At 57.8% G+C, this 24,183-nt stretch overlaps 1 protein-coding gene across 26 annotated transcripts in view; it reads left to right on the forward strand.

Annotated features, from left to right (window-relative positions):
• Positions 1–24,183, forward strand: part of BIN1 (bridging integrator 1) — a 56,754-nt gene that overhangs the window by 14,181 nt on the left and 18,390 nt on the right. For 13 of the 26 annotated variants that reach the window (XM_010801801.3, XM_005202220.4, XM_005202223.4 and 10 more), the window contains exons 2-6: positions 15,433–15,513; positions 21,107–21,161; positions 21,378–21,472; positions 22,160–22,255; positions 23,142–23,249. In XM_010801801.3, coding sequence (XP_010800103.1) covers positions 15,433–15,513; positions 21,107–21,161; positions 21,378–21,472; positions 22,160–22,255; positions 23,142–23,249 — 435 coding nt within the window. Of the gene's footprint in view, positions 1–9,962; positions 10,046–15,432; positions 15,514–21,106; positions 21,162–21,377; positions 21,473–22,159; positions 22,256–23,141; positions 23,250–23,966; positions 24,060–24,183 lie in introns of those variants that run through there. The other 13 variants (XM_010801800.4, XM_010801803.4, XM_010801805.4 and 10 more) reach the window with 2 other exon arrangements.

Consider the following 24,183-nt stretch of genomic DNA (forward strand, 5'->3'; position numbering starts at 1 on the left):
GCTCCCCCACCCTCAACCAGGAGAAAGCAGTGGGATTGGCCCTGGACTGGGAGAGGACCACCCTGTTCGGAACCAGTGAGAACCAGTGAGTCCCCACCCTTTGATCCACCACATCTGCGAAGTGGAGGGTCCTCACAGGTGCTGGGGACTTGGAATCAGCCCAGGGGCAGAGGTAGGGGAGCCACTGGGGCCACCCCCTGGGCAGCCAAGGGCCTGGGAGTGACCGCGGGACCGAGGGTGGGGAGGGGTGGTGGCCCTCCCCACTGCAGTGTCGTGGGTGGGGTGTGTGACTGCACTTTTGCTTGGCAGGACTGGGTGGAACTATTTAAAGCTGACTCTGGGCATCAGCTCCTGTGAATGACACAAATAACAATAATAAGCAAAATAATAGCAATACTGTGTTGGGGAAAAAAACACCACGGCTTATGTCCTTTAGGTACTTGTGAATCATTCCAGGTTCACAGATGTGGCTATGGACGATTCCGAGTGGTAAAATGAAGGAATAGCCTGGTTCCACATTAGGTTGAACAGACATAGGCAAAGGGCTGAGGACATTTAGAGGCCTGAGTGAGTTCATGTGCCTGAGGTGAGATCAGGAAAGGCTGCCTGGAGGAGGTGGCAGGAAGGAGGTGACTTGGCCTGGCATCAGTGGGGAAGAAATTTCTTAATGACTATTGTGGGGGTGCCCGTGGTCCTTCCTGGGTCAGACTTGGCCCCAGGCTGGTGCGTGGAGGCAGGACCTTCACCTCCCCTCCCCAGGCTCTGGCTCCATGCTCTGTTGAGCTGGGGGTGGGCTCCTGCTTTGCTGCTGCTCCACAAGGGCTGTCCCCTCACCCAGCCCAGGAAGCAGCTGATGAGGGGCTGGTGGGAGGTGGCCGGGCTAGAGGGGCAGATTCCACCCCTCTGCTGATGGCCGGCGTCCTGGCGCCTGCCTGGGGCTGAGAATAGCACCCACACTTGCATGGAGGGGACAGGTGGGCAGGCAGTGGCTCTGGGGGGGGCGTGGTGCTGACATCTCTCAACAGGTGGCCTGGAGGGCTGGGCCGAGGGCAGGGCTGCGGTGTCCTCAAACAGCCCCATCCAGCCCCTCCTCAAGCGGCCAGTGGGTGGGCTTGTGGAACTCCTATCCGGGGTGCCCTGGCTGGGAGCCCTCCCTGGCCCTTCTGTAGCGTGGGCTGTGTCCCGGGCTCAGTGTGGGAGGTTAGGGATCAGGGCGCCCTAGGGCCGTGTGTGGTGGCTGCTGCAGGGCATCAGAGGCCAGAACTTCCAGCAGCTGTTTGGGCTCAGGAGCAGGGTCATGGTGGTGGGGCTGCTGGCAGGGCCCCTGCAGAGCCAGAGGGGGAGTCTGCTGAGGGAGGTGGGGCCAGGAGCGGGAGGTGGGGCGCGGTGGGGCGAGTTGTCTCCCATGTAAGCCTGGATGAGTCATGGGGAGCTCGGGGCACCAGGCACCAGCGCGGAAAGGCATGTGTGGGCTGGGCTGGGGAGGGACGGGGGTTAAGGAGAGCGTACTGGCTTGGGTGGGCACAGTCCTAGGTCATCAGGGGTCAAGAGGTGGCGGGGGGCGGGGGGTGGGGGGAGGCCAGCCGCCGCTCTATGCTAGGCCCTCTAACCTACACAGCCCGAGTTCATCCTCACACTTCCTGAGGGAGAGGTCTTGGCTCAGTTTTACTGATGGGACTCAGGGCTCTGAAAGATGAAACTCCTTGCCCAGGGGTACACAGCCTGGACCTGCTCCTTATGTCTCCCGGCCCCCCTTCGACTCTCCCCATCAGAAAGGGTCCAGAGGGCCCTCCTTTCCTTCCTTTCTCTTACTCACTGTCCAGACCAGATATGGAGCTGGTTGCCAGGGGTGGGAGCCACTGAGGGGGTAGTGGGTGAGGAGGGGAGCTTCAGGAGCCCATGGTGGGCCTGCCTTGGCTGCCTGTCCCCACCTCCCTTCCCAACATCTCTGGGGACATCCAGCTCACAGTGACCCCCAGGTGTTCCCAACTCGGGTGGCTCAGGTTCCTTTCCTCTTGTTGCTCACACCCGCTGTCCCCCTCACTTTTCTCCCTGTCATCCTATCCTTGACCCTTCCTCACCATGTCCTGTCCCGGCCATAAGCCATTACTGCCTCACCTGGGTCATCACAGTCACCTAAGTGGGCTCCGTGCTCCAACCTGCTCTGTAGTCTGTCTGCACATGGCAGCCTGGGACTTTAAAACTGTGAGTCAGAGCACAGCTCTCCAGACTTCCTCCTCCCCGCTGGAGTCTCAAAGCCCCATGGCCCTGCCCTGGCTGCCAAGGCAGTTCATACAGTGGTTACAGCCTCTGGAGCCAGGCTCACTGGCTGTGTGACCCTGTGGAGTTTTTAAGGCAGTGCCTCAGTTTCCACATCTGCAAAGTGGGGTAACAGTAGTACTTCCTTTGTGAGGTTATAGAGGGGATTGCTTGAGGAATTGTGCAAAGGCCTCAACTCCTGTGTTCCTGGGCATCTTCCTCCTCCGCCCACCCTCCTGTCCTCTTTCACTTTCTAACCTTGCTCGTCCCACCCCAGGGCCTTTGCACATGCTGTGCCCCCTGCCTGGCATGCTCTCTCTCCTTCATCGGGTCACAGAGGCCACTTTCCTGAGCCCCACCCTTTCTGTGCCCTGCGGTGTTTTTGTTCGGTTGCCACTGGACATGGCTCCGTTGGAGCACTGACCCCTCCAGGGCAGAGACCTTGCTCTGCTCACTGTAGAGCACAGCCGGGCAGCTGGGGGAGGGTGTCGCAGACCACGAAGCCTCAGCTCCAGTCCCAGCCCTCGCTGCCTAGGGGCAGGTCCCAGAGCCCAGGGGTGGGGACTCCACTTCCCCTTCCCTGTGAAGGCCAAAACTGTGGGGATGGTGGGGGGTGAGGGGGCAGTGAGGAGGGGGCAGCCTGGGCCCATCCCGAGAGGTTGGTGAAAAGTTCCTTTGTCCCCCTGGAGTGTGGGTCAGGTGGGGCGACGGCTGGAAGGGTGGGGTCTGGACGGCAGGGTGGTGCCTGAGTGCTGAAGGAGGTGGCTTTCTGCTCTGGGTGGCCCTGGCCCTTCCAGAAGCCCTCCTATCCTCATGGAGGCCTCTCCTGGAGGTTCTGGGTCTGTTGACATCTAGGAATGAACTCAGCCTGATGGGTGGTCCCTGAGGGGAGGAAGCCAGTCACAACCAAGCCTGGGCCCTCTCCTGCACCCCCTTGGGGCTCTAGGGCACCCCTTTTGGCCTGATCCCCCCTCCCCAGGCTCCCACGCATGGAAAGGGGCTCCTTTTGCGCCATTGGGTTTGGGAACCGATGGCCGTGTTCAGATTCTAGATCCTGTTTACTTACCCTGGGACCGGGGATGGTAGGCCTCAAGTTTCCTCATCTGAACACCTCCCTCTCTTAGAAAATGCTTGGCAGCCTCTTGGGATGCCTGTGGATTAGCGACTACTTCTGTTTTGTGGGTGCCACCTCACCTCACTGGCCCAGCCCAGCCCCCTCCCGGAACTCCCAACCCCTTCCCCACTTTGGCCCCTGCCCCTCTGCTCCCCTGCCTCTGTTCTCGGCCGTTCCAGCCTCCCCCACCCCCTGCAGCCCACCCTAGCTTCCTCTGGGGTCTGGGTGGCCCTGCTCTGGCTGCTGGCCACTAGCTTATCTGCTGAACAGGCTGGAATGTCAGGCTTCCTGGGAGGGGGAGGGGGGAGAAAGGAGAGGAGGGCAGGGTTTCCCAGCTGGAATCATCTGGAAACTTCTTACCTGGGGTCAGAGCCCTTCCCTTCCACCTGGCAGTGGGTGTGCAGGAGGAGACCCCCCAGCACCCCCTGAACCCAGTCCCTACCTTTCCCAGGGGCCTGGCTGGGAGGCTGGGAGAGGCTGCTTTTGACCAAGCAGTTGTATTTCAAGGCATTGTTGCGGGACAGACGTACGTGGCAGCCAGGTCTTTACGTACTAGTTAAGGACGTAAAAAAGGAAACCAAACATCACTGTTTACTCTCACCAGTATTTCAAAAGGAAAGGGAAAATCACTAAAAGAGGAAGGAGATAATTTTAGAGTGACAGTCTCCCAAGAAAGGCCCTTTGGCTTCCTCAGTAGGTCAGCCGTTCTTAACCAGGGGCCCACGGGAAAGGATGATGAATCTCTGTGGACTGGTGTCAGGGGACAGTGACTTCCAGAACACGAGGACTTGTGAAAAAAAAAAAAAGATTACTGTGGGGTGAGGCCTTGGAGATTCAGGGTGGATGAGACTTGGAAAGATTGTTTTTAGTTTTATATTTCATTGCAAAAATCCTTGCACACTTTGCATTCTAATACACGGTCTTTGTTGCTTATGGCACAAAAGTGGTTTCTTCACCAGTTAAATCTTTGGAACGCAGGTGGGGCAGGAATTTTTGGAGTGGGCAGACATGCTGCCTGTCATCCCCGTTTAAGAATCAAAAGTTGAGGGAATTCCCTGGCACTCCCGTGGTTAGGACTGTCACTGCTCTGAGGGCCTGGGTTTGATCCCCGGTTAGGGAACTAAGATAGCACAAACTGCGAGCTGCAGCCCCTGGCAGAAAAAAAGAATCATCAGTCGGGTCTGGGCGTAGAAATCCATCCCGCCTGGGGTCCTTGTTCTGCCGCTCTTTAGCTGAGCGATCCCTCTGAACCTGTTTTTTCATCTGTAAAATAGCACCCAAAGTCACACCTTTGGATGTCCTGGTGATATGAGCCCACCTGTAAGGGAGTGTCAAGGGTGCTGAGCCCCCTCAAGGTGAATCCTTGGTGCAAGCTCCCTGGGGTTGTGCCTTGCAATGTGATTTTTTTGTGGAGCTTTGAAGGAGGAGCAGCTGCAATCCAAGGGGAGCTTTCCCTGGCTGAGAGGTGACATCCCATGGTGAGGGGTCCCCTCAAGAGTGTGAGCTGAGCTCAGAGCACTTCCCCAAGGGGAAGGCGGGATGATGGTCACCACCTTCTAGCCACCAGCCTGGGAAGATGGAGGTCCAAGGATGGGGGTGCAGAGGAATCAGGGGAGGCGTCTCTCTCTTGGGGACAGCTTTGTGTGTGTACTGGATTAGGAAGAGGGATCTGAGTCAGAAGGTCCCCGTCTCCTCTGAGATGCTCTTGCCCAGAGCCGGCCCTTTCCGAGCCAGGAGCCCGGCTGGTTCCCCTGGGAGCCTGTTGCTTTTCTCTTTCTCTGGTTTTCTCTCCAGCTCCCTTCTGCATTCTGGATTCTTCTTCCACACTGTCTCCTGGCCTCCACTCAGCTTCTCGCCTGGCTCTGTGGCTTCTGGATGGTTCCTGCCACCTTCCCACTGTGCCTGGAATCGACCGAAGGGTCGTGGGCAGGAGCCGTGTCAGGGAGCATGTGTGTGTCTGTGCAGACAGGTCGGTGAGCACCAGAGTATGGACACGTGAGGGTGCAGACAGGCCCACTTGGGGGGCCTTCGTGGGGGCACATTCTTGCCTCCTGGGGGTGGAATGCTGTTCCTGCCTTTTGCCCAAGGCCAGCATTTTAACATTTATCTTTCTTAAAAAGTCATTGCCCTTTTGGGAAGTCGACAGGCTGAGTCTGGCACCACAGGAGGGCTGAGGAGTCTTATCGGCCAGGCCTCTTGCTGTGCCTTCTGGAAGTCGTGTGTTCTGGGCTCTGCTCCTGGGCAGAAGAAGCCTGAGCTGCTTCTCCCCACTGTCGTTCACAACTGGGCCAGGGAGGCCAGGCCCCTCAATCTAGCCCCTCTCTGCCTGATACCCTCTCAACGCCAGGGCACAGCGACAGCTCCCAGGCTGCGAACTGTGTCACCCTGGCCAGCAGATAACCAGTCTCAGGCCTAAATACTGTGGCTCTGGTGGCAGAGATGTCCAACATGTCCGTGTGAGTGAGCTCACAGGCCCTCAGAGGGAGAGGCAGAGTTTTCCTTGCTGGATGACAAGATGAAGCTGCCCCCTGGTGCGGTCACTAGCCAGGCTGCAGGCAAGAGCCGTACCCCAAGAGTGGCATTCAATGAAAAGGACCCTGGAGTCAGGAGCCCTGGGTCCAGTCCTGGCCTGTCCACAGTCTCTTCACTCAAAATAGGGGTGCCAAAGCCTGCTGGAGGAAGAGGCCCAGGGACCCAGACTGCAGCTTAGTGCCCAGAATGGGTCAGCCAGGCCAGCCGCCTGGGCCAGAGGCGCCTCTGCATCCCCAGGGGTCAGTGAGCAGGCGGTGTGGCCTCAACCATGACACAGTGACGGACCCAGAGGGCAGCTGCTAGGGCCCTGAGTCCAGCCCCCTTGCCACAGCAGATGAGATCTGAGCCGCACTTGCTCGGCAACCACAAAGCTACCAGACTCTCCTGGGGTTGAGCTGTGGCCAAATTCCTTCCTTTTCTCATCTCTAAAGTAGGGGTGAGAATACTTAGAGGAGGCCAGGCATAAAATTGGCAAGAAAGGACCAGGAATAGGACGCCCAGAAGCAGTGAACACACCTCTCCTTAAAGGGAACCCGGGCTTCTTTGAGAAATGGCTGATTGTAGGCCCAGGGCCTACAATACCCCCTACATACCCCCCTGAGCCTGGAGCATCTCGCAGTGTCAGGAAACAAGGACATGCCCAAAGACTAGTGGAGACACGTCCTCAGGCTCCCACTGGCCAAATTTAGGACAGTTTGAACATCAAAAAGAATAATGATAGTAATAGACTATAAAACATTGAATGCAAAATGGAGGCGAGAGTCCGTAATGATGTCCCTATAAAGACATGACAGTAATGATGTCCCTATAAAGACATGACCTGTATAGAACACCAGGTAATACGGAGGAGGGTAGAAGCCCTCGGTAACAGTTAGTCCCGGCAAAGATGAGAGATGCAGAGCCTCTCAGACTTTCATTTGCACATAGGGCATAAGGGGTCTTGTCAAAATGCATTGTCAAATCCAGCAGTTCCAGGGCAGAGCCTGAAATTCTGCATTTCTACCAGATTACCAAAGGGCTGTGATGCTGTTGGTTCATGGACCCCACTTTGAGTGGTAGAGTATTAAATGGACATAAAGGCATCAGGTAAAAAGTTATGGGCTGTAAACATTTATGCAGGGATGATATATCGACCCTCAGATGACTGGTTAGTTACCTAGAGAAAAGTCACCTTAGTCACACCAGAGGTCTGGCAAACACTGCCCAACCTGTGCATGTGGTCAAGCTCAGCACCGGAAGCAGGAGACGCCCCGAGGTGTTGCTGTTGAAGGACACGTTGCCTCTGAAGTATGCTTGCCAAAACAATGTTTAATCTGGACTCAATCACGAGGAAGTGAGCAGATGAACCTAGAGTGTAGGTCATGCTCCACGGGACTGGTTTGCATGCTTAAAGAAAATGTCTGTTTGGCACAGGGTCCGATACTCAATATTTTGTAATAACCTATAAGGGAAAAGAATCTGAGCAAGAATATATATATATGTCTTACAACCAAATCACTTTGCTGTACACCTGAAACTAACACAACATTGTAAATCAACTATGGTCCAATAAAAAAGTGTCAACACCATGAAAGAGAAACAAATATGCACAGTGAATAGGTGTGGGGAAATGTTCTGGATTAGAGGAGACGGGAGACACACAACCCAATGCAGTGTGTATGCTAAGTGAAGTAAGTCAGAAAGAGAAAGCTAGATACCACGTGACATCACCCGTATGGGATGTGAAATACGACACAAACGAACCCACCTGTGAGACAGAAACAGACTCAGAGAACAAACTCGTGGCTCCGAGGCTGAGGGGCATGAGGGGGCGATCCACCGGGAGCTCGGGGTTAGCAGGCCAGCTATTATATATAGAATAAGTAAACAATAAGATCCTACTGTATAGCGGAGGGCCATCCCTCAGTGGGTAAAGAATCTGCCTGGGATGGAGGAGCCACAAAAGATGCAGGTTTATCCCTGGGTTGGGATGATTGCCTGGAGAAGGACGTGGCAACTCAGTCCAGCACTCTTGCTTGGAGAATCCCAGGGATGGAGGAGCCTGGTGGGATACAGTCCATGGGGTCGCACAGAGGCAGACGCGACTGAAGAGACTGAGCATGCATGCATGCACGAATAGCACAAGGAACTCTACACAATATGTCGTGATAAACCAGAATGGAAAAGAGTATGAAAAGGAATGTGTGTGTGTGCGTGTATGTGTGTATATATATACTGAATCATGTATATATATACTGAAACATATATATATATATATACTGAATCATATACATATATATACCGAATCATATATATATATATATACTGCTAAGTCGCTTCAGTTGTGTCCGACTCTGTGTGACCCCAGAGACGGCAGCCCACCAGGCTCCCTCGACCCTGGGATTCTCCAGGCAAGAACACTGGAGTGGCTTGCCATTTCCTTCTCCAATGCATGAAAGTGAAAAGTGAAAGTGAACTCGCTCAGGTTGTCTACTTGAAAGTTAAACAGTCGTGTCCGACTCCTAGCAACCCCATGGACTGCAGCCTACCAGGCTCCTCCGTCCATGGGATTTTCCAGGCAAGAGTACTGGAGTGGGGTGCCATTGCCTTCTCCATATATATATATACTGAATCATATATATATGTATAACTGAATCACTTTAGTGTACAGCAGAAACTAACTCAACATTGTAAACCAACTATTTGTGTTGTTCAGTAGCTCAGTCGTGTCCAACTCTTTGCAACCCCATGGACTGCGGCACGCCAGGCTCCTGTCCTTCACCATCTCCCGGAGCTTACTCAACTCATGTGCATTGAATCAGTGATGCCATCCAACCATCTCGTCCTCTGTCGTTTCCTTCTCCTCCTGCCCTCAATCTCTCCCATCATCAGAGTCTTTTCTAATGAGTCAGCTCTTCGCATCAGGTGGCCAAAGTATTGGAGCTACAGCTTCAGCATCAGTCTTTCAAATGAAAATTCAGGATTGACTTCCTTTAGGATTAAATCAACTATATTTCAATTAAAAAAACAGTGTGTGAACCACATTTGGATCCCAGATCAAAAAGCAAATAACCCAAACATAAGGGAGATGCAGGGGACAACTAGGCATGTTTGCACATGGGCATGTGCTGGATAATAGTAATAAGTTAAGAGTGAACACTGGCTGTTCTCTGGTATTACGGGGTTTAGGAGAATATTCTTATTCTTTGGAAATGTGCCAAAGTAGTTAGGGGTGAAGGACTGGGTTAAAGGGTCATGATGTCTGCAGCTCCTTTCCAGGGGTTGGGCTAACATATAAACAAACGAACCAAACTATTTAAATAGAGAGAAAGAGAGAAAGGAAAGGTGGCCTCATGGTGACAATTGGTGAGTTGAGGGAAGGACAGATGGCAGTCTATCGTACTATTCTTTCAACTTCTTTTGCGGTTTATAGGGTTTATATTTCAGACTAGAAGTTGGGGAGGGGGCCTATGCAATGTGGCAGTGCCTGGTGGGCTGGGGCTTACCCCTCCCCACTCTCTCCTGGCTCTGCTGAGGCCCTGCCCACTTGGCTCCTGGGTTATTGGTAAGCTGGGAGGAGTGTGGGACCGAGTGTCCATCATGGGGGCCAGGTGCCTTGGGCACCATCTGGGCAGGAGGACTGTGAGGCCAGCTGCGAGCATAGCTCTGGGGCATGGCTGATACTGTGTGTGGGTGGGAGGGTTGAGCCGGTGGGCAGGAGACAGGGGGACCCCTCAGATGTCAGGGAGTGAGCCAGAGACCCTGAGGCTGTGGGCAGTCGGGGCGGAGTGCCCTACCCTGGCATGTCTACCAGGAGGGGACAGCTCCGGTCACCAGGTGGCCTTTGGTCCAATTCGGATGGCCCCTCTTGCCTCTTGAGGTGTCTCCCTTCACAGGGATCCCAGCTGTGTGACCCGTGGGAAAGGCGAGCCTTCCACCTGCCCACCTGTCACCCAGACGGCCTGTGTGTCTGTGTGCCCCTGCCCACCTGGGAGCCTCTGTGAGGGCGTGCATCCTGTTGCTGTGGTCCCGACCGCAGGCTCTGGTGTCGGCGGGGGAGGAGGAAGTACGACAGTGACGCCCAGCCGCCCGGCGCAGCTCGCTCTGCGACCAACCTCCACTGAGGCCGAGACCTTGGGGTGCTGGGAGATGATGAGGAAGGTGAAGGCCCCCTGGGGTCTCGGCCACTGGGTGGTGGGTGCCGGGGACCTGTCTGTGTGTGTGTGAGAGAGAGGGTGGATGGGGGTGCTGGGGATGCTCTGGATGGGGGTGGTCCTTCATCTCTGCTGGTTGCTAGAAGAGCTTTTCCTGTCCGGGGTTTCCCTCCTGGGCCTCCGGGCTCCGCTCTTCTCCCCAACCTTGGCTTCTAGAAAGTGCTTATTCTTACTTTGTGCCACATGCTCAGATGTGGGCATGTGTTCCCACACAGGGCTGGCCACGCTCTGGGGAGAAAGAGGGGTCCCAGAGGGCTCCTGGGGTCAGCCTAGGGGTAAGGGCCTGTGGGCGTGCTCCCCTGCCCTTGCTGGCCCAGCTGGGGTGGCGTGGAGAGGGCCAGGTCTGCTGGGTGCCCCCCCACCTCCAGTTTGGGTGCCCTTCTTCCAGTCTGGAGCTTGGGAGAAGCCCTTTGCCTGCTCCTGAGTGTGAGGCCCTAGGTGTCTTGATTTGCCTGCCGTCTGTCCCACGAAGGTAGAGACCGCAGCTGGGAGGAGGAGTGTGTGGGGCCTGTAAAGTGCTATGCTGGGTCAGCAGTGAGTGATAACTTGCTCCTGTTTTGAAGGACACTGGCCCTGGGCACCCTTTCTGGGTTTGGTGGCTGGGTGCGCGGCCCAGCTGTGTGGAGGCTGTCACCATGGGTGGCCTGTCCCCTGGCTCACTGGCTGGCCAGGAGCAGAGGAGTGGGCCTGGGAAGACCCCGAAACCGAGGCCTCTGGGCTGTGAGAGGCTGGGGAGGGGCAGGCAGGAAGCTGTCCCTGAGCCCTGGTACTCAGAGGTGCTCAGCCGTGTCCTGCGGGCCTCCTGCCTCGCCTGAGTCACAGCCCAGGCTCTGACAGGGCGACCCGCAGATGCTGTCAGGAGGAGGCTCATTCTGCCAACAGCTTCCTTCACTTGGCCCTGCTGGGGATTGGTCCTACCGAGATTTTCAGCCCCTCTTGTCCGTGGCTGCACTGAGGATGTGATGAGAGGAGCAGGGCCACCGATAAAGCTTCCCGGACTGCGCTGAGCTTGGGCTGAGCAACTCCCACCTTGGTGTGGTGGGGCTGTGACCTGTCCTCTGTCACATTGTCACATTGTCCCTTTGTTTATTACAAGGGAGACATGCGAGATTAGTGTGACATAGGGGTGTCTGCTGCCCCCGCCCCCGCCCCCACCACAGATCTCTGTAGCCTCAGGCAGGGATTGGGAAGCCTGACTGCCTCCAGGCCCCCTCCTCACCTGACTCCTGCCCGTTCTCCAATACCTGGCTCAGCCATCAGGCATCCCCTGAACCCCGGTGGCCTGCCCGCTGCTCGCAGTGGCTGGCTGAGCTCCACGCAGGGTGGCCCCACGCACTGAGTGTGACCTCTGTGTCCCCCAGGCCTGTGGCCAGGGCTCCCCTCTTGGCATGGAGAGGGCTCTGATCATGTGTGTGTGTCCCAGGCGAGGGCACTGGTGGCGGCTGGACAGAGCTGCCTTGCGGTCTCTGAGTGTGGGGACAGATTGGGCAGGGCTCAGCAGCTGTTGGGTGGCAGGGCAGGATACGGTGGGGTCCAGGTGCCCCAGGGGCCAGTGGGAAGGGCCTCTTTCCCAGTGTCTGGGGTGCAGCAGGAGCCGTGCTCCGGAGGGTGGGAAACAGGTAGCCGTCAGGGCTGTGGAGTTTCACTGCGCCAAGTTTAGTCCCGGTCTCTGTCCTGGGGTGGGTGGTACCCAGCTTGTTCCCCCCTGTAGCCACATTGGGGGCTTCCCCCAAGGACAGGGCCCCAGGGTGTGTGCCCTCGTCCTCCTTTCTGGGGAGCGAGGCAGGTACAGTGAGGAGGAGACAAGGCCTGAGCCTCCACGTGCTGTGGCACAGGTGGGCACTGAGCTATCAGAGGCGAGGTGAGCAGCTGGCTGGAGCTCACGCAGAGCCGTGCTGGTCATCCCCCTCTGCAGCATCCTGCAGGGCCCAGTGGGACCCACTGGAGCCAACTACTTCCCCAGATTCTGAGACCAGACCTCAGATTCGTGTGAATGCCAGTTCTAACCCCTGATCCTAATGGCTACCTTCATGGTGAGCTCTCTGCGTGTCAGGTCAAGTATTCTCCATATGCTGCTGCTGCTAAGTCACGTCAGTCGTGTCCGACTCTGTGCCACTCCATAGACAGCCGCCCACCAGGCTCCCTGCCCCGGGATTCTCCAGGCAAGCATACTGGAGTGGGTTGCTATTTCCCTCTCCAGTACATGAAAGTGAAAAGTGAAAGTGAGGTTGCTCAGTCATGTCCAACTCTTCGCGACCCCATGGACTGCAGCCCACCAGGCTCCTCCAACCATGGGATTCCCCAGGCAAGAGTACTGGAGTGGGTTGCCATTGCCTTCTCGGTTCTCCATATAGACCCTCTCATTTTACATAACAGGAAACTGAGAGACGGGCTGTTTTGTTCTAGGTTGTGACTCTGACCTCAAAGTTCACAGCTCAGATGAGAACGTGTTGTGTGTTGACCCTGTGCTCAGCCCTGTTAGTGAGCTGGGAACGCAGGAAAGCTGGACACTGTCCTCGACCTCAGGCTGTGCAGGCTTGGTGGGGCCAGAGGCAGACCCCCAGGCAATGAGGAGAGCTGGTCCCAGGCCCTAAGTGGTAGAGTCGGGGGAGGACGGAGAGGGCAGCTTCAGAGGACATGTCGCCTGAGCAAGGTTTTGAAGGGTAAACAGGAGTTGGCTGTGTGCACCTGCCTGCCTATGTATTCGAGTACAGAGTGTGCATACTTGCCTTCTGTCTGGCATCTTGGGATGCCATCTGTATGGACTAGGAGGGTGGGTTCATGTCAGGCCCAGCCCTCAGCTGTGTAAAGACAGCTCTGAAAGCCCTGTACTTGAGTACCTGTTATGGGCTACACGTGGAGACATGTTTCACGTGAGCCTTAAGGTGGACGCTAATGTTCTGTTTCTTGACAAGGTGCTTGAGATTCAGAGAGACAGTAAGAGTCCCTTTTCTCAGGGTTCTTCTCACTGCCTGGCATGTCACCATGGCTGGCCTCTTTCTCAAGGCCTGAAGGTCTCACTGGTAGCTACCGCTGGCTGGTGAGCCACACGGCTGTGTTTGATGCCTGGAGCCAGGTGTGGATATCTGGGCCTCCTCGGGACCCCGATGGCGGGGAGGGGACTGGCAGCTCCGCTGATCGTGAGCATCTCCGCAGGGAGAAGGAGAGGCAGTGGGCAGATAGCGTCACTCCCAGTCCCCCTGCCTGAAGGCCGGCCGGGCTCTGCTCCCTAGGAGCCTCTGGTTTGCTCCGGTGGGCCGTGCTGGCTTTTGGAAGTTCTTTCCCGCCTGGTGGTCCATTTCTCTGCTTGGCGTGGACGGGGGTGAGTCACCTGCCCGTGCCCAGTGTCAGGTGGGCCAGGCACCCCCGAAGCTCCACCCTGTTCCCATGGGGCCAGCCAGATGTGGCTGCCAAGGGAAGGGGGAGCCCAGATTGAGGGAAGTGCCCGTTTTCTTGCTTATGGTGGTTTGGTTTTGCTTTTCTCCTCAGTTCACTGCCACACTTGGCATCCGGTTGCCCTTGCCTGATGGACAGTGTCCTGACAGGGTTACTGGGGGCCGTTCCCCAATGTGCACTGCTCCCCACCGCCTTCCCTCTCCCTCCTGTGCGACCTCGAGTCACCTTGAGCGTCTTAAAATTCCCTAACAATGGACCTCATCTTTCTGGTCCTCCTGCTGCCAGCGCTCCTCTCAGTCTGAGCTGCCACTTCTCCCAGGAAGTTTTCCTTGATTACCCAGGCTGGATAGGATCTCCATCCTGGGCTCCCACAGTCTCATGTACTTCCCTCTGTCTTGGCACTGGACCCTTGTCTGATCGATCTGCTTCCCCAGTAGAGATGCCAAGGGCACAGAGCAAGTGCCTGGCAAGAGATGGCCAAATTCATTACACGATGAGAGAGAGAGTCAGAGAGCTGACTGGCCTCGCTGTGGCTCCTGGGCAGGTGGGGGAGGGGGAGCAGGGCAGCGCAGGCCATCCTAGGGTCAGTCGGGATTCGGGAGGGTCTAGGCTCTGTTCTGAGACCGGGCATCCCTCGGTCCAGGACCCTGACCTGGTGTTCCAACCCCATCTGAGCTCATCCCTGCTGGGAGCTCATCTGTTTTTCTCTTCCACCTGCCACCCCTAACCAGAGCCACGTGCTTCCTTCTTATTCTTGTTGGGTTTTGGTCACTCTCTGCTGACCATCATCTCCATGTTGTTCCTTCTGCTTCCTGTGGAGGTGCCTGCCCAGGCCTGTGGAGGGGAGCCTCTGCCTCCCTCTCTCCCTGCACACCTCACCCTCTCTCTGCCTAATCTGTACCCCATCTCTTATTTTTCTCTGCTCTTCCCCTATTGCCCTCACCCATCCTTGCTTCTTGAACTCCCTCTCTTTCTAACCAAAGAGAACTCTGGAGTTGGAGGCAGCGGGAGCTGGGAGATGGGAGTCTGGGAGAACCTGGTGGGCCAGCCCTTCTGCTCAGGGCTTTCAGGCTCCTGGTCCACTTTCTTCTTTTTCTAGAGCTTTCTCCCTCTCCAGACTTTGGGTCTCTCTCTGCCTTCACCCATCCATCTCCCCACCTGTGCCTGCCACTTCTTCTCTTTGACACCGCCAAGAAGGGACAGCCGTGACTCATCGAGGGGAGAGTCAGCCTCTGAGATGTCAGGAATAGGGTGTGTGTCTGTGAGCCCGTGTGTACGTGCTTTTGGGTGCCTCTGTGTGCATGAATGTGTGTGTGCTGGTGTCAGTTACAGGAGTGGGAGGGCGTCTAGATACGGGCTAGAATGGGTCTCAACTGGAAATCTAGGCAGATTGGAAGCTGACTCCTAGTGACAGCAAGAGCCTGACCCTCCGCCAGCCCTCCCTTCCCTCCTGGTCCTGGAGTGATTACCTCCCTGCCCCTCCCTCTAGGATTTGTGAGCAGTGGGCCCAAGAAATGGAGTCCTGTGGGGAGGTGGGGCCACCCCCGCCGGCCCCCTGGTGTTTGGCTCACTTTTCAGTTGCCAGGTTGGGGTGTAGCAGCCAGGGCTGCGGTGTGATATCAGCTGGGAGGGGCACCAAACCCCTCGTACTCCTGGTTTCTGTCACTACAGCAAGCCTGTCCTAAGCTCCTCCTCTTGACAGATGGGTGAGCCCTGAGAAGAGGAGGGAGAGATCTCAGTCCCTCAGGCCCTTGGGGGTCACAGCAACCACAAGACCTCTGGTGGTCCTGGTGGCCTGGGCTGGGTGATCCTGGCCATGGCCCTCCCAGAACCCTGCTGGGGTGGAGAGGAGTCTGTGGTATTGATGATCTGGTGCTCTTGGTTTGGCTACTTTCCTTCTCAGTGTAACATTCTTCCCTTCTCCCTCTGCCTTGGAAGGTCCTCCAGAAACTGGGGAAGGCGGATGAGACGAAGGATGAGCAGTTTGAACAGTGTGTCCAGAATTTCAACAAGCAGCTGGTGAGTATGGGTGGCCCTTGGCCTTCGGGAGCTTGTGAAAAATGGAACTGTGCCTGCCAGGTGGAAAATGTCAAGAGCTGAATTTGTGGAGTAGAAGAGCTTGAGAAGGGATTAGTGTGGGCTGGCATGTCATGGAAGACTTCTTGGAGGAGGGGGCACTGGCACTGGCTATGGACTAGGGGAAGAGGGGGAGTGTGGGGGTTTACCTTAGGTAAGATGTAAGGTGGGGCGGGGTGGGAGTGGGAGTGAGTGTTAGATCACGGCCAGATTCTGTGCAACCTTCAGTGTCGAGGCAGGTGGGCTCTCTAGAAGTGTCCTGTGAGGAGAGTGGTATCTGCAAGGTTTAATACGGGAGCGGAGCAGACTGGGTTTGATTGGGTACCCGCTGAGTGTCGACTGTGCCTGGCTGAGTGGTGGGCTCCAGGCCGGGCCATTTGTAGATGGCTTGTGGATCCCTCCGACACCCCTGTAAGGCAACTGGTATCAGTGCTCCCCTTTCGTAGATGAAGCAGTTGAGGCTTAGAGAAGTTGGGTAATCTGCCCAAGGCCATCCAGCTTTGGGAGTGGATTCAGACCCATACTTCTCTGGTTCTAAAAACTGCAAATGAATTAAAGGACATCCTTAGCATTTTCTTTTATAGACCAAGGGCTGGTGACAGAAGGGCCTTAATTATGTGGACAGCCTGGGGGGCAGTGGTTTTATCCAAGGGAGGATGTCCTGACCCCAAAGGGCCCTAAATACCTTTACTGGGTTGTGCTCGAGACATTCCCCCCTCAGATCTGCTAAGTCTAGAATAAGCCACTTTGGTGACTGTATCTGAAGATAGTAGAAGTTGGGAGTGAAATGACTCTGGTGATTCTCTCCTCCCTGGGAAAGGCCAAGGAAGCAGGGACAGAGAGCTGGGCCATGGCTCTGTGGCTTCTGCAAACCAGTCCCAGTGAGTGACAGACAGGAATGGAGGCCAGAAGAGGCCACAGGAGTGGGCATGGGTGTTGGCAATGAGGTCAAGATCTAAGCTTTGCTAGGAAAGGGGCTGGTGGGCCTAGACTGGGGGCTGGGAGGGACCAGGCCTCTTCCTACTCCTGGTCCACATCTGAGGCCTCAGAAAGCACAGAAGATACCCACCAGTGCTTCTGTGGCTGGAAGGGAACCTCTGGGAGAAGGGGCCTCCTTTGAACAACTCTGACAGCTCACTGGCCCGTGGCTGGGAGCAGTTGGGAGAGGGCCAGGGAGCATGATGGGAGAAGGCCAGGGAGCATGCTGGGAGAAGGCCAGGGAGCATGCTGGGAGAGGACCGGGGAACATACTGGGAAAGGGCTGGGGAGCATGCTGGGAGAGGGCCAGGGAGCATGATGGTAGAAGGCCGGGGAGCATGATGGTAGGAAGGCTGGGAGCATGCTGGGGGAGGGCCAGGGAGCATGCTGGGAGAAGGCCGGGGAGCATGCTGGGAGAGGATCAGAGGGCATGCTGGGATAGGGCAAGTGTGCGTGCTGGGAGAGGGCCCAGGGCCAAGTCACCCTCACCTGCCAGAGAGGCTCAACTGAGGGGTTCCTCAGAGCAGGGTTGGGAGCCCCCATGGCTGCTTGTCCTCCGAGGCCAGTAATGGGAGGTGTTTCAAAGCCCATAGCAGAGACGGCTTGTTTGGCTCTGGGTGACCGCTCGCCCCTTGGGCCTCGGTTTTCTCACCTTCAAAGTGGAGGCTTGAAGAAGAACACTGAAGTCCCCTCTGGCTCCCTGGCTTTTGGCAGGCAGTCACTGATCCTTGCCCAGAGCGGCTGGGGAGTGAGGCTAGGGCTAAAGATAGCCAGTGCTTTTGGCTCCCTGGCTGTGGATATGGGTGGTCATTTGAGCTGGTGCTCTGTCTGCCCGCAGATTGGGTGGTGTGGTCAGCTTCTCAGGGGCCGAGGGTAGAAGCAGGAGTGGGCAAATATGAGGTCTCGTTTGAGGTTCAGGGTAACCCTCCCTTAGGAGTTAGGGCAACTGGACAGTTCTGGATTTGATTGGTGTGTGGGGGTGACTGGGGCCTGGGGGTGGGGTTCAGGACTTAGAAAGGGTCACTAAGTGAGGATCACTCTTTTCAGGGAAGTGAATTCAGAAAGCTGCGGGGTGTGAGGAGCCCTGGGAAAGGCGAAGTGAAGCTTGAGCATGGGGAGCCCTGCTCTTCCTCTGGGAACGCCAAGCCTAGTGGGCAGCGCCAGTTGGGGCCAGGGATGGTGGGGAGTTTGGGCTTCAAGGACACGAGTCCCCCACCCCTTCCTCTGGGGGTGGGCCCTAGGAGAGGGGCTGGGTCGCCTTGCTGTCGCCTGCTTTCACAGGGACCCAGTTTACATAGCCCCTCTGGGCCCACTCAGCTTCGGGTCTGGCATCCCTGGCCCTGTCCTCTCTGTGAAGCCCTGGAGGGCTCACTCACACTCTCACCCACCCAAGTGTTTTAAATCCAGCTCAGATCCTTGGAGTCATTCTTGGGTCCTCCAGATGGCCCAGCCTCTTCCTCCTAGGGGACCGCCTGGACCTGGCTCCCCAGGGCTCAGAGTTGCTATTTGTCAATGAGATAGGGCAGGTCTGGTTCCTTCTTATTCTTCAGGGCCCACCCAGGGCTCTCCTCCAAGTGGGCATCCCTGGCTATCACGTGGAGATCCTCTGGCACTGACCACAGAGGTTCACGAGTCCAGCTGGAGCCAGAGGGGTTGGTGGAGGGAGCACTTCCCTGGGAAGATGGGGGCTGACGTCAGGGAGTTGGGGGATAGCCTTTGGAGGGAGGTGTGGGGGGTGTGGAGTGCCTGCTGGCCGGCTTGTGGGGCCACACCTGGTGTTAGTCCTGGGCTGCCAGGAGAGCAGGCTGAGGGCAGTGGCTCCAGAACTTTCTCCTTCCCCCAGCTGCTCTGAAAGGCATATGGTTAGAGCCCAGGGACCTCCGGAGAGATGTTTCTCAGAGCCAGGGTGGAGGGTAGCCTGCTGCCAGGGCCGCCTGAGGAAGCAGCTGGCTGGGAGCCCCAGGAGGGGGACGTCGACACTGGGGACCAGCTGCAGTTGGCACAGGGGAGGCAGGGCCCCGGGCGGCCCTTGCACATCTGTGCCCAGTGTGCCTGCTCACAGCGTGGCCTTGTTTGGGAAGCACAAGGGGCCCTGGTACAGCCTGAAGCCTGGGCAAACACAGCAGCCCGCCCTGTGGGTGACCCCTTTCCCTGGGTGCCTTGTAGACAGATGTTGGGGGACAGTGGGGAGGGGAGCAAGCTGATGAGGCTTGGTGGGAAGAGAAGCTGGGTCTGGAAGATTCTGACATCGGATGAATACAAGAGCATCGCATCATAGGTACACTTAAATCCTCGTCTCTACCACCACGGCACTTAATTGTTAAGACTGGGGAGGCTACATGGGGAGTGGGGTAGACCCTTCCTCTTGCCCCCATCTCGGGACCACGCATGGCCCCGATGGGCTTCCAGGGAGGTGTGAGTGCTTGTGGGCTGGCCTTGGTTTCCTACTCTAATCAGCACGCCTTGAACTTGGATGTTTGGGAGATTCCTACGTGGCCAGGGTTGTATACTCCATGGGGACTGAAGGAGTCTGGGAGAGGGTCTCCGTTTTTAACGTGATGCCCTGGAACCCTCTCTGTGTGGTGTCTGCTGTCCCATTGCTGCATTTGTCGTAACGAATAGGCAGTTGCCTGTGTTCCTGGCCCTGTCAAGACCAATTCAGCAAACTGGGGCCCACGTGCCCGGGACTTGGAGGTTCTCACCAGCTCTCCCTGTGCCAGTGTGATCCTGGGCAAGTCTCGGAACCTCTCAGCTTCCTTCTCCTCAGGTGGCGCAGTGGCGTCGAGAGGCTATGTGTGGGACGTTCTGGCCCAGTGAGGAACTGTGCCCCAACTCTGAGGACTTCAGGGCAGGAGGAGAGGGCTCTGGCCAGGAGGAGGGGCCCGGTTTGCAGGGGGACAGGAACGATTTGAGGGTGCTGGGGTGGGCCCATGCCCGGGGCCCGCGTCCTGGCCTGCTCTTGGCAGGGGTGTTGTTTGACTGGCAGGGGTGGAGACCACTTCTGTCTCAGGCAGGAGCTCCAGGCTGGCAGGTGGAGCCCTGTAGGGGCGCAGGTCTTCCGGGACTACGGCTTGCTGCCGTGGTCTGTTTAGGTCTCCCTCAGAGAGCGAGACTTCCACACAAGGTGTCCCTGAGGCATGGGCTGGCGGGGGCCCAGGAGGCCAGCCCCAGGCTCAGCCACTCACGGCCCTCCAGAAGCCGGGCTCCCTTGTGTCCCCCTCTGCACCCATCGTGGTGCCCAGGGTAGAGCCCGCCTCCTGAGGCTGCTCTTCACAGCCGCAGTGAAGCCACTCCCGGCGCCTGCGATGTGCCGGGCGCCCTGCAGGTGCTCCATGCCCGTGTGCTTGTGGTCTCCCAGGCCAGAGTCATTTGACCCGGTTGACAGATGAGGAGACTGAGGCTCCAAGAGGTTCAGTAACTTTCTTAGGGTTACGTGTCTAGTATGTAGAAGGAAATGGCCACCCACTCCAGTATTCTTGCCTGGAGAATTCCATTGACAGAGGAGCCTGGCGGGCTACAGTCCATGGGGTCGCACAGAGTTGGACACGACTGAAGTGCCTGAACACATGTGTCTAGTAGAGACAGAGCTGGGTCTCCACAGCCCCACAGCCTGTGTGTGGAATCTCCTGCATTCCACACGGCTTCTGGAAACTTCAGCATCTCCCTGGCGGGAGTCTCAGACTTTCCTTGCTGGCCTCAGCCAGCTCACCCGTCCTCACACCTGGAGCTCAGCTTTCCTGCTCCTGCCTCCTGCTGACGCCAGAGGGAGTTGAGGCTGCACCCATGGTTTTACCGTTCTGCTGGCCCTACTGCTCCAGGAAGCCCCTGGGGCTGCCCTCCCAGCTCCGAGGGTTTCATTCCCTGGGCCACTCCCCCCTTTCCCCTTTCCCCTGCATCTTCCCTCTCAACAGGGCCGGTGTCCTGAGAAGCCTGGACACGACCCCACCCTTCTCTGCACTCCTTTCAAAGGCCTCCCCCCTTCTGGGTCTCTCCTCTCCCCAGCAGGTCGTCCTCTGTCCATCAGAACCCTCCTGACCCTGTAAAGGCCTGCCCCCGGCCCCCCATCTCCGGTGGGATGCGCTGGGAGCCAGCTGGCCTCAGGCAGAACCCAAGCTTTCAGGACCGGGTGCTGGGTGGTCCCTGTACCCCCATCATCTTCCTGTGCTTGTCGGTCACCTGGCTCATGGTTGCCTGAGGGCAGGCTTGCCACCCACTGGTCCCATCTTACACACGGGCTGTGCTCCAGTGTCTCGTCCAGGGTGGAGGGTCCCTGTCTTGCTGCCTTCCTTCCAGGGCTGAGAACAGTGCCTGGGAGAGAAGGTGAATGTCCCTTCAGGCACAGGGCTCCCCAGGTGGGAGCCCAGTGTGTGTCTGTGGCCAGAGAGGCAGTAGCCGCCATACCCCAAAGCCAGGGTGTTTTCCTATCTAGTCTCCCGTAGACCCGATGCTTTGCAGTAGACAGCCCATCCGTGGCAGGTGTCCCCAGGATGCGGAAGGCAGGGGGCAGGTGTGGGCTGTGCTCCAGGCCCTCCCCTTCTCCTTGTCGTTCTCTTTGTAGACCGAGGGCACCCGCCTGCAGAAGGACCTCCGGACCTACCTGGCCTCGGTCAAAGGTAAGGGGCAGGCCCGGCCTGGACGGGTGGGCTTCCTGGGACACCGAGCGGGGCCTTCCCCAGGTGGAGCTGATGGGTGCAAAGCTGGGAGGGGAGCAGGGCTGCCAGGTATGTCCACACACCTCCTGGGCCTTCAGGGGTGGGGGAAGGGGTAGCCCCTGCGCCCCCTGCCCCCGCCACCAGCCCTGCCTGCAGTGTGGCCTGTCTTCCCACTAGCCATGCATGAGGCCTCCAAGAAGCTGAACGAGTGTCTGCAGGAGGTGTACGAGCCCGACTGGCCTGGCAGGGATGAAGCAAGCAAAATCGCTGAGGTGAGTGTGGGCCCAGCGGCCTTGGTCCTTGCCCTGAGGGGCCTCTGACCTCAGCTGGCCGCCCATCGCACCCTGCACCCTCTGGGAACAGCCCTTCCGGTTCCCACATGCCAGGTGCTCTTGGGCAAGGCCCTGCCCCTCTCTGGGGGTCATTTTCTCCTCTGAGACGTCACGCTGAGATGCGTTTCCTGTGGTGTCTGGAGGCATCTCTCCTCTCTGAGTCGCATCGCCTGGCTCCAGAAGCCTCCCTCCCCGACCCCACCAGCCCTGGGCGTATCTCATCCTCAAGGTCACCTTGTGAAAAGGCAGGACTTGTGACCCTGTTTTATAGATGAGGTTGCGCTTCCCTCATCGCTCAGTTGGTAAAGAATCTGCCTGCGATGCAGGAGACCCGGGTTTGATTCCTGGGTCGGGAAGACCCCCTGGAGAAGGGAATGGCTACCCACTCCAGTATTTTTGCCTGGAGGATCCCATGGACAGAGGAGCCTGGTGGGCTATAGTCCATGGGGTTGTAAGGGTCGCACACGACTTAGCGACTAAGCCACCACCACCACCACCAGTCTGAGGTTCTGAGGTGCCGCCCAGCTGTGGGGCGACGGGGCTGGCCCCTGGGTCCCCGGGAGGGGGAGCTGGCCCTGCTGCAGCCCAGCGCCCCAGTGTGCACGCCTGTGCTCTCGCCTTCTGCAGAACAATGACCTGCTCTGGATGGATTACCACCAGAAGCTGGTGGACCAGGCGCTGCTGACCATGGACACGTACCTGGGCCAGTTCCCTGACATCAAGGTGAGCGGTGCTCTGGCCCTCCATCCTGCTGCGGCCTGGCAGCCTGTGTCGGGGGGCGGGAGTGGGAGAGGGGTGCGGGGGCGTGCAGGCAGCCCAGGGCTGGAGGCAGGCCTCCCCTTCGCCTCCCAGTTCATCCTCTGGGGCTGCTCCCTCTGAGGCTGGCCTTCCAGTCCCCAGGCCTGGGCCTTTCTGAGCTGGAAACCCTGTACCTGTGGGTCTCTGGGCTGTGGAAAGAGACCTCGTGGAGCATGTGCATGTGGGGCCATGTAACTGTGGAGTGACTCTAGGGCTGACGACGTGTATTAAGGGGCTGGAAGGCCTGGCGTTGTATGCCCTGTATGAGACTCTGTGCTTGCAAGGGAAGGTGTGCATCATTGTGTGCGTCGCCTCTTATCTGGATGTATCTGTGTGACTGCGTGTGTTCAAAACACCAGCTGCCCTTGCCGGGCCCAGGTGAGTTAGGACTGAGGACTGGTCGGTGTGTCAGGATCTCCACGGAGGCAGCTGGGAGCCCAGGTGCCCCCAACACACAGGCACAGTTGTCTAGAGCTCAGGTAGTGACCGTGGTGCTGGGCCCGATCCTCTGGAGGGTTCACACTCCATGCTGGCCCCCGGCCACACAGTGCAAAGGCTCCTGAAGGAGTTTTACAGGGAGTGCAGGAGGGAGGCTGGTGGGGTGGCTCAGGAGGAGAGAAGCCTTCAAGGGGTGAGCTCTTTGCTGCCAGAAATGTTCACTCGAGTGTCTCGGGCATCTGTGAGACAGACTTGCTGAGCCTGGGGTCGGCGGCCCTAAGCCCTCCGGGTTCATCCAGTCCCCATTGCCTGGGTCAGCATCTCAGCATGGGCGTCAGGCCCTGTTCAGCCGCCTCCTCCTTCCATACTTCAGTCACGCATTGCCAAGCGTGGGCGGAAGCTGGTGGACTACGACAGTGCCCGGCACCATTACGAGTCCCTTCAAACCGCCAAAAAGAAGGATGAAGCCAAAATTGCTAAGGTAAGGCTGGCCGTGGTGGCTGCTGGGGGAGAGTCCTCGGGAGTCTCCACAGGGTGCCTTCCTCCTGGTCCACCACCCCCTCTGCAGGCTTGTCACTGCGCCCTGGCGGGCAGGGCTCCTTGGCCCCCTTTGCAGGGGGGTTCACCTCCGGTGACTAGTTCCGGGTCACAGGTCCAGGGCGAGTGAGTGGGAGGCCTCGTGGGCCTAATGGGTGGGGCCCCCGCCTGGCCCTTCCGCCTGTCCTGAGGCCACTTTCCAGGATGAGAGCAGGCCTGGCTTGGGTTTCACTGGCCCAGCCCCTCCTGGCCTGGTGTGCTCCGAGTGGAATTCCATCACCGGATCCAATGTGAACCTGTCTCAGCTGGAACAAGCCGGGTCGGGGTGGGGATGGGGGGTGCACCCACATTTGCCCCGCAGTGAGTGCCCCCAGGGCAGGAGCTGCTTGCTGAGTCTGTCTGCCCTTGCTAACGATTCTCATATTCTGCTTTGCAGCTGGAGTTCACCCAATTCTCCGCCTTCCTCGGGGCTCCCCTTAATTCTCTCAGCCTCAGGGGCCTTTACCTGCTGTGGGGGCTGGCCCTCTGGAGGGTGGCAGGGCTCCGTCACTGCCCTGGAGACATTTGGATGTGGTGTTTAATGTCTGTGTCGTTTCTCTCTCCCCGTCTCCCTCCTCTCTCTCTACTCTCCTTGGCCTTGACCTCCCCTCCCCACCCCTAGCCTGTCTCGCTGCTTGAGAAAGCCGCCCCCCAGTGGTGCCAAGGCAAACTGCAGGCTCATCTCGTAGCTCAAACTAACCTGCTCCGAAATCAGGTGACACTGGCTTCTAACCTTGCACGTGCTGGCGCCTTCTGGTCTGTCGTCCTGTCCTTGGTGCTGGGTGGTGCTGGGTGCCCGTCTGCCCAGCCCCACTGGGGGGTTGGGGAGGGCTCGACTC

Source organism: Bos taurus, chromosome 2 (genome assembly GCF_002263795.3).
Source record: "Bos taurus isolate L1 Dominette 01449 registration number 42190680 breed Hereford chromosome 2, ARS-UCD2.0, whole genome shotgun sequence".
Lineage (NCBI taxonomy): Eukaryota > Metazoa > Chordata > Mammalia > Artiodactyla > Bovidae > Bos > Bos taurus.